At 44.6% G+C, this 9,524-nt stretch overlaps 1 protein-coding gene across 4 annotated transcripts in view; it reads right to left on the bottom strand.

Annotated features, from left to right (window-relative positions):
- Positions 1-4,962, bottom strand: part of FLNB (filamin B) — a 107,714-nt gene extending 102,752 nt beyond the window's left edge. For all 4 annotated transcript variants that reach the window (XM_029911159.1, XM_029911158.1, XM_029911157.1 and 1 more), the window contains exon 1: positions 4,407-4,962. In XM_029911159.1, the coding sequence (XP_029767019.1) occupies positions 4,407-4,860 (454 nt within the window). In that variant the 5' untranslated portion in view covers positions 4,861-4,962. The remainder of the gene's footprint in view (positions 1-4,406) is intronic.
- Between the last annotated feature and the right edge of the window lie 4,562 nt (positions 4,963-9,524).

Below are 9,524 nucleotides of genomic sequence, written 5' to 3' on the forward strand. Positions count from 1 at the left end.
ATAATGAATTCTTTAATCATTTCCCCTACCTAGTAGGCTATGTAGGTCTGCAAAGCACTAAAGCTATGGTGCCAAATAAAAATACTTATGTTTCCAATTAAAAATGCAACCAGGCATAAGACTTGAATATTTTGCTATAATGATGATAGGATGTCTAGTAGTTTAGAATAAGGGCACCATACAGCCCAGTTTTAACACTCATTTTTAGTTCTATGGACTTTCCATGTTAGAACAGTGAGTAACATTTAGTCCTAGCTCTACATAAGCGCAAGAGTTTGATATTTAGAAGTCAAGTCCCTTCTAAACTGAAGTTAGATTTCCTCACTCCTTTAAGAGAGGGAATGTATAGAAGCATTATTTACCTTGTGCAAGATGCCTTATTCATCCTACTTCACCACAGTTCACTGAAGCTAGAGCAGGGTGGGGGATTTTTAGATTAATCCATCTTCAGCAGGATTATTATAGGCATATGAATACATTCACATCTGGAAACCAGTAGTTGTGACTAAGCCTGAACTGTTATCCATTTGGAAGTCACTCTTATGAAATGGCTATTACACTCTTGCTTGAAAGGTTATGTTTTAGTTGCATGCCAACAACTTGAGATCCTATGCGGATTTCATCAGTATAATCTACATATTAGACCATATTGTCACTCAAGCATGATGCTAATTAAAGCAAGCTGTAGAATTTTAGAGTCACCAAATGTGTATGCTAGCTCCCATGTAATTAATCTTGTTCTTTCCTTTGTCTTATCATTGTGTTCCTTGTTATGGAGTTCATTACACTCATGAGTCTTATTGAAAAGAAGGTTTCCTATAAAAAACCATACACAACTATGAAGCCTTTTAAATGAAACAGCATATTCGACTGAACTTTTGGAACCACTTACCATGCCATATCTAGCAAAGTGAAGTTTTCCCAATGTTCATTTACCACTTAAGATAGTGAAGTATCACTACCACACAATAAGCAATTGAGACTTCAAAGTTTGTTCAGTTGAGGAATTTATGTCGGTCATAAAGTGTCAGCCTGATATTTTAGATTATCTGGTTTGATTACTTTTGAGGCAACATTGTCCATTTAGCGAGCTTGAGACCTGTCAGATTCGAGACCTTGTCTTCACTACAGGAAAAAAGCCAAGTTAAAATCCTAAAGAAGACAAGGGCAGTTTGTTGCTTTCATGTGACAAAGCCATAAACTCAACCTACTAACTCATCTGAAAGCAAATGGTTGTCTTCTTTAGGATTTTAATTCATTAGAACTTGCATTTAAGTCACCTTTGTTCCTAGTGAAGGATCACTCCAAGCATTGCTGGCTAACTCTACAGCAATTAGTTAAACACCAAGCGTAGCTCATAAGTAAGAGGTTTAAGAAAAATGTGCTTTAGGCCACATTTGAAAGTCTAGCTATGCCCCAGAAAGAATTACTGAGTATTTCAGAAGATTAAGCTCTATAATGGAGGGGAAGGAGTGGTCAACAACCAGCAACTTTCACCTATTTCTCCTTCATAATAAGCTTCACTGAGAGGCGTTTCCTCTTTAGAATAGGCTCAATGGGTTCCCTCCCTCCCCTCAGTCCCTTCTCTTCCTCAAACTCTTCCCTGCCCTCCTTCAGGCAGACCATCACCACAAGACAGGAGTCCTCTACCCATAGGTCACAAGGGTAAGACAGACCTCTCTCTTTCAAGAGCTGAACAGTTCATAAAAACTTAACCTTATGATCACTGGTTGGTCAATTCTATTGACCACAGAATTAAGTTTCAACTCCCACCCCTCTAGTCTCCAGAGGTGATCCTGGCAGTTACAGGTCAGTAAGCTTAATTTCAGAACCAGGCAAACTGATTGAAACTATAAAGAACAGAATTATCAGATACAGCTGATCATCATTTGTTGGGGAAGCATCGCAGCTTTTGTAAAGAGAAATCATGCCTTGCCAATCTACCAGAATTCTTTGAGAGTCAACACACACAGCCAAGAGTGATCCAGTAGATAGTGTCACAGGCTTTTCAGAAAGTCTAAGGTCAAGGTCCCTCACGAAAGGCTCTTAAGCCAGGTAAGCAGACATAGGATAAGAGGAAAGGTCCTCTCATGGATCATTAACTGGCTGAAAGTCACAAAACAAAGGGTAGGAATAAATGGTCATTTTTCAGAATTGGAAGAGGTAAATAGCAGGGTTCCCCAGATATCTGTACTGGGATCAGTGCTGTTGAATATACAAGAGATTTGGAAAAAAGGGATAAACAGTGAGGTGAGTAATTTTGTAAGTCCAAAGCAGACTGCAAAGAGTTACAATGGATCTCAAAACTGGGTGTCTGGACAATAAAATAGCTGATAAAATTCAATGTTGATAAATGCAAAACAATCCCAACTACACATACAAAATGATTGGATCTAAGTTACCTGTTACCACCCAGGAAAGATATTTGAGTCATTGTGGATAATGAAAATGTTTGCTCAATGTGCAGTCAAAAAAGCTAACTATGTTCGGAACAATTAGGAAAGGGACAGAAAAAAAATAATGCCACTACATAAACCTATGTTGTATTCAGGATGTGAACATTACATATACCATGTTCTGGTCACCCCATCTCAAAAAAGATTAGAATTGGAAGAGGTAAAGAGAAGGGCAACAAAATTTAGGGTATGGAAACAGCTTCCCTATCAGGAAAAGCTTTAAAAAATTGGACTTGTCAGTTTGGAGATAAGAGGGGATATGATAGAAGTGTATAAAACCCATGAATGGTGTAGAGAACATGAATAGGGCAGTGTTATTATACCTTCACACAAGAACCAGGAGTCACCCAATTAAAATAGGCAGAAAGTTCAAAACATAAGTAAGTACTTCTCCACATTGTCAACTTTTGGAACTCATTGCCAGGGGATGTAGTGAAGGCCAAAACTATAACAGTTCAAAATAAATTAGATAACTTCATGGAGAATAGGTCCATCAGTGGCTATTAGCCAAGATGGTCAGGGATGCAGCCCCATGGTCTGGGAGTCCTTAGCCTCAGATTGCCAGAAGCTAGTAGTGGATGACTGGGGATGGATCACTTGATGGCTTTTTTTTTTAAATTCCCTCTGAAGCACCTGGTATTGGCCACTGTCGGAAGACAGGACACTGGGCTAGATGGACCATTGGTCTAACCCCATATGGCCATTCTTGTGTTGAACGGCAAGGAAACCATTAGGCACTTCATGCCCACAACCATGTCATCTGGAGAGTGACGACAGGCTAAGGCCTAATCAACTTTGGCATCTGGAGCATCTATCCAGACCTTGAGAGAAGGGAGCATGTCAGAGGCTGTTCAGTATGGCACCTTAGTGTTAATGCCACACATAACCCCAAGTCTTGAGCAACACTGCCTATGCAGGCACCCTTCGGTATAGAGGTGAGTGTACCAGCCAAGCTATAGTCAACTCAAGAACAGCTGTTCCTTTGCTTTCACTTCATAAGGGCCAAAGGTCTGCTCTGTAGTATTTCTCCAGTTAATACTGTCTATCACAAGCAAATGAAAGATCAGTGATGACCTTAGCTTGTTTTCAGTAGAATCAGCAGTGGGACCTTTGTTACCAGCATAACCCCTGCAAAGCACTCCAATCACAGCAGCTGAGAGAGAGGGGCTCTACCTGCCAGGACAGAAGCAGCACAGCAAATCCTGTCTTCCTGAACAAGGCAGACAGTCTTTGCTTTCCCGATGGATAGGAATAGGCTTAGCCAACCTCTGGGCAGGCCAGAGCCCCGAGGGTAGGCAAAGTTGGGGTTTAAGTCTCATGGCGTCATGTAAGGCAGTACAAGTGTGCCAGAGCACCCCGGAATTTAGCCAGAACTCCCCCACACCGAGAGCCACACCACAGATTTGTTAGAGACCCTGGTAAAGGTCCCCTGCCTTGGTAGCTGTCTCTAGTCAGCACTAGGGAAAGGCAGCCAGATGAGCTGGTTTGGCAACCACCGCCCTCAGAGCCACACACACCTGCCTGGGGAGTGTCAGCTGGGCTCCTCCTTAGGGCCCCACCCAGCCACCGGGGACAGGCTCCGCCACACCCCAGCCCAGCCTCCCACCCAGAAGGAGCCCGTCCCCTGCCCAGGGTCAGCTCCAGCCCCGTGCAGCCCCGGAAGGAGGGCACTCCCAGCACCCTCGGTGGGTCTCGGGTCAGCGGCCGGAGGCCCACAAGTCTGGCGGTGAACGCCACGGCTCCAGCCCGCAGCAGGAGCGAACGAGCGGCCCAAGAGCCGCACCAGAGGCAAGGGCCGCCCGGCTAGGACGAGCGACACACCCCACGCCCGGGGTGGGCGAGCCCCTGACCGACCCGCCAGCCCAGCCCGCGGTAGCCAGAGGCCGGCTGGTCCCCTGGCCACGCTAGGGCGCGCGCCTGTCCCGGGGTAGGGCTCCCGCCCGGACTCACCGATGGAGACCAGCTTGATGCTCTCCCGCTCCAGGAACTCGAGCGCCACCGAGACGTTCTCCAGCTGCATCTGGCGGAAGGTGGGGCGCTGGTGGTACTTGCGGTACATGCGCTTCTGGCTCAGCACCTCCAGCAGCGCGATGAGCCGCAGCCCGTCGCTCAGGTCGCCCTGCAGGTTGCCGATGCGCTTGTTCACGCAGCGGAGGTGCTCGTTGCACCAGCGGGTGAACGTGTTCTGCTGGATCCGCTTCCAGGGCGCGTCCTCCGCCAGGTCCTTCTCGGTCACCGGCATGTCTGCCTGCTGCTCCGCCTCGCCGCGGCCCGCGGGCGGCTGCTGCTGCTGCTCGAGCCGCCGAAACTGGAGAGTCTGGCTCCGCGGGCTGCCGCCGCCACCGCTACTGCTGCTCCAGCCTCTGCCGCGAGCCCCCTGCCCCCGCGCCTGCGTGCTGCTCATGCTGGGGCGGCCGCCCCGCCTTCTCCGGGGGATGAGCGAGCTGACTCCGCCCGGGCGCGCTCCCTCCTCCTAGGCGGCGGCGAGCTCAGTGCCCAGTGCACGCACACAGACCTGCGGGCAAAGGAGCAGCGGCGTTAGTAGTCTCACCCAGGCAGGGTCCGGGCTCATCTCCCTTCCCTGCAACTAGGACTCACCTGTGTGTACTCCCAGCCAGACTAGGCGCCTGCCTGCTCCCCGGGCTTTAAATGCCGTCCGGGGCACGGGGCTTGGGCCCCGGAGGCGGCCAGAGGTGAGCACAGCTGTGCCGAGGTCAGAGAACCCAGGCTGTGATTGCAGCCCCTTATCATATGATTAGGAATCGGGGATGGAAAACGCCTCCTACCTCGCTCTAGCCACAGCAGGGTCTTTGTCCCCTTCAGCGGCGTGAAGAACTTCTGCTGCTTCGTTACCATCTAGTAGTGAGACGAGAGACCTGCTGTGCTGCTAGTGCCAAGTCTCGTAACTAGCTAGGAGGGAAACGCCCGCCCTTTGCATTATTACTTTACTGCATTGTTCTATAAACTCAGCCCCTCCAGGGGTGGTGCAGGATTTTGTGATCTAAAGAGGCGTGGGAAAAGGTTGGGCTTGTAGCTAGCGTAGCGGGGATAGCCTGCAAACACTTTGAGGCAGGGACTATACAATGCCAAGGTCAGTGTGGGGGCCCCTGGGGACTTACCCATTCTATTCCTCAGTTTCCCCATGTATTAAACGAGGATAACAGTGCTGTACATCACAGGAGTTGTTGGCCTTCATTTGTTAGGGCTGGGTCTACATGCGGTTTTTGTACCAGTTTATATCATTTTTCAGTGTAACCGTCTAATTGTGTGGATGCGCTTATACTGATGTAAATCAAATACCGACAGTTAAATTGGTACAAGCACAGTGTGTAAACGAACCCTTAATGTTTGTAAAGCACTTGGCGATCTTTGCATGAGAAGCAGTAAATAAAAACAAAGTAGCATATAGCTGCAAGTTTTGATTACTTGTTTTATATTCTTAAAAACAGTAACATTCTTTGTTATAAAACATGGTAAAATAACCTAGCCATTAAAATCCAGTAGATGTAATATAAGGAGTATAATACCTTTGTGTACATCCCAGTTGCTGTTTCATTATTTTTAAGGGAGTATCAGTGCTCATAACAGTGACAGCTTATAGAACTGATCCTGCAATGAGCTCCATGCATGTGGGTGCACATGTCCAGCTGCACAGAACAAGTTGCAGGATGAGGATTCCAAATCCTGCATAGTGAGGATTTTGCCACAATTTCAGCCATTGGTGGCCATCCCTCATATAGCTGTGCCTTTGCAAAACCCCTAGTGTAGACAGGTTTAAGTGCTGCAAACCATAATTTGCAACATTGCAGTTTACTCCAGTTTCAAGCTTGGGTAAGCGCCACAGGTCAAAATAGAGGCTTTAGCTGTCCACAATAGTGTTTTGTACCAGTGCAGCCATACTGGGGCTGGCCACCAGTGGTGGTCATCCGGGCAAATCCTCAATGCGGACAGGGCCTCTGACTGTAAACTCTTTGGAGCTGGGATTTGTTTTCTTACATGTCTATGAAATGCTATGTTCCCCAATGGTGCTATTTAAAGAATAGGACTTATAACTTGGGGCAGAGACCGGCCCCTTTATTATGTTTTTACACCGTGTAGCACAATGGGGTCCTGATCTCAGCTGGGGCCTCCCAGAGCTACTGTAATAAAAATAATCATTAATAAATAACTTTACTCTTCCAGTGTCAGTAGGACTCAGTACACTCAGAAATAATGGTTGAAACTTTAATTTGTGAAATCCCTATAACTAATCCTGAGTCAGATCATGAATTCTTTCCCCAATAGGCAAATTTCAAACCCTAATAAACAAACTCTGAACCTTAATATAAATATTCAAACTGGATAAACCCAAATCTAATCCCCATAAAGAAAAAAATGTGTGAATACAATAAATTTGTAACTGGCATATTAAAAGTCTGGCAGACAGGGCAGATGATCTTGTGGTTAATAGGGTGGGGCTCAAAAGACCAACATTCAATTCCTGCATCTGCCACAGACTTCCTGTGTGATCATGGACGAGTCATGTAGGCCCTAATCTCGCAAACACTTACGCACTGGTGTTTATGGCAATGAGACTGTTCATGTAGTTAAAGCTAAGCAGGCTCAGGGCCTTAATGTCACAAGGGGTATGTCTACACAGCAATTAAACACCCGTGGCTGCCTTGTCAGCTGACTCAGACTCAGGGGGCTCAGGCTACAGGGCTATAAACCTGCAGTGTAGACGTCTGGGTCTGTTGACCTTGGATGTCTACACTGCAGTTTTATAACCCCACAGCCCAAGCCCAAGTTAGCTGACATGGGCCAGTCACAGGTGTTCAACTGCAGTGTAGACATACCCTTGTATCTCAGTTTCTCCATATGTAAAATGGAGATGATAATGGTTGATGATACTTTCTTCCTCCCTAGCCTCTTGGTCTATCATCTTATCTATTTGGACTGTAAACTCTTTAGAAGAGGGACTGTGTCCTACTATGTGATTTTACAGTGCTTAGCACAATGGAGGCCTGATCTTCATTTGTTACTTCTAGATGCTATCAGACTACTAATAATAAGAATTGTTAAAAGGACATCTAAGATAAGACGGTGTTTTTAGGGATACCAAATAAGGCTTGAGCTTTCACCCATTTTATCTGACTAATTTATTGGCGTACCACTCCCTTCCACTAACGCACAACTTGCAATTTGCTACTGACTCATTTGATGACAATGAAGAATCAATAGGACTACCTTATTTGGAGTTGTCACATCATAATTTCCCCCAGTTTAGTGGTATTTTTCACTGTAAATATGTGTCATTAAAGGGTATAGTCAGCTGTCTATATATGCCTTCTCCCCTAATTAAAAACCCTTATCTACCAAGTATAGTAGTTTGATAACAACAGCCCTGATCCTGCAAATATATACACATGTACTCAACTTTACTAACAGGAGTAGTTCCACTGATTTCAAGTTGAGTACATCTGTACGTGTTTGCAGCATTGGGCCCATTGTTAATATGTTTTATAAGTATATCAACACACTATTTTTTTTAAAACACAAACTCATACCTGCTACATGACTCTGACTTTGAAGATGCTAGAAGGTGTCAGAGGGAACAAATCTATTAAAACATCATAAATATAATTTTATAAAACTGTCCTGCCTCCTGTACAATAAAATTAAATACCAATTCCCAATTATTTCTTTAAAAGTTTTTTTTAATGTCAACACCTTTATTATAATGAAGTGCAAGGTTATTCTGGATTATCTATCGATAAAGCTAAAGGTTTTTTTTCAAACAATATTGTTTCTATGATGTAAACATATCTGCTAGGAAGTAGAATTAGACCACCCAAAGCAAAGATAAAAGTGTTATTAACTAAGATTTGAACCCGGTTCTCTTTGGAAAGAGAGTAACATGCATAAAACCACACAGCCTCCTGTTTAAAACAGATCTAGATAACAGGTAATCAATACGTAACAAAAAATAAACTGAATTGACTTCAATGAGTCATATTTTATGGTCTACCGCCTATTTCCTTTTTTAAAAAAAATATGATTGGCTCAAACACTGACTAAGCACTGAGTAAGAATGTCCAGATCTAGCCTAATATTTACTTAGGCCCAGCTCCTCTGAGCTATTTAGGTGCCTAATTCCCACTGAAATCAATGGGAGTTAAGCACCTAAATACCTTTGAGGCTCTTGGCCTTAGTGTTTTAAGTGAAAACTAGACAATGGGAGAGCTATGCCAAACGGTAGTTTGCATGCCCATAGTTCCCATGTGCCATGGGCACAAGCTGGCACAGCACAGAACAACATATGATAGAAGCTATGAGGTGGGCTTGTTTCAAAGGCTACTCTGCACTTCACCCTATAATTTGTATTCCTAATTGTGTATCGACCTTGGCACAGGTTGGGAGGAGGTTTTCCCTTTTCTATATAGCGACCCTTTCAACAGCAGGATTTATCAATTATTTATAACATTTTTTACTTCCGCTATTTTTGCTGTAGTCCTGCTCAAAAAAGTATGGGGTAAAAAGTTAGAGTGGAAAAAAATGTTATATCTTTTTCATTCTTCTGTAACTTAAAAATTGTGAAAGGGATTTTTGCTCAAACTTTCCAAAAGAGTTCACCTTTAGCACAGATCCAGCACAGAAAATTTCAACCCAAAAGATGAGTGTTTCATAACATTTTGAGCATGTGCAAACAGGGGGTTTTAATTACAACTGTTTTGCATTTTATACATCTTCCCCTTACTTCCCTGTCCTCTCCCCACAAAAAGCCAGTATAAAATGTGGGGAAAGCGTGCAGACAGTTACAAAACCAAATCCAATCAGCCTTGCCACGTGGCTTAAATGGCCACTCAGAATCCCTTCAGTCCCATAAATGTGCATTAGATGATATGGGTAAGCTAGAGGAGTGAATGCTGGACTATAAGGCTGGAGACAGCTGTTTGATGCTTGGCTCTGACCTGCTGTGTGATCTTTGGTAAATGTCTGTGCCTCTATGTCTGTCTTGCCTAGTTAGAGTGTCAGTCCTTTCAGGTAGGACTGTCTCTTACTTGTTTTTTGTAAGTGGCTAGCACAATA

The sequence above is a fragment of the Terrapene carolina genome, unplaced genomic scaffold, assembly GCF_002925995.2.
Source record: "Terrapene carolina triunguis isolate 2854851 unplaced genomic scaffold, T_m_triunguis-2.0 Scaffold89, whole genome shotgun sequence".
Lineage (NCBI taxonomy): Eukaryota > Metazoa > Chordata > Testudines > Emydidae > Terrapene > Terrapene triunguis.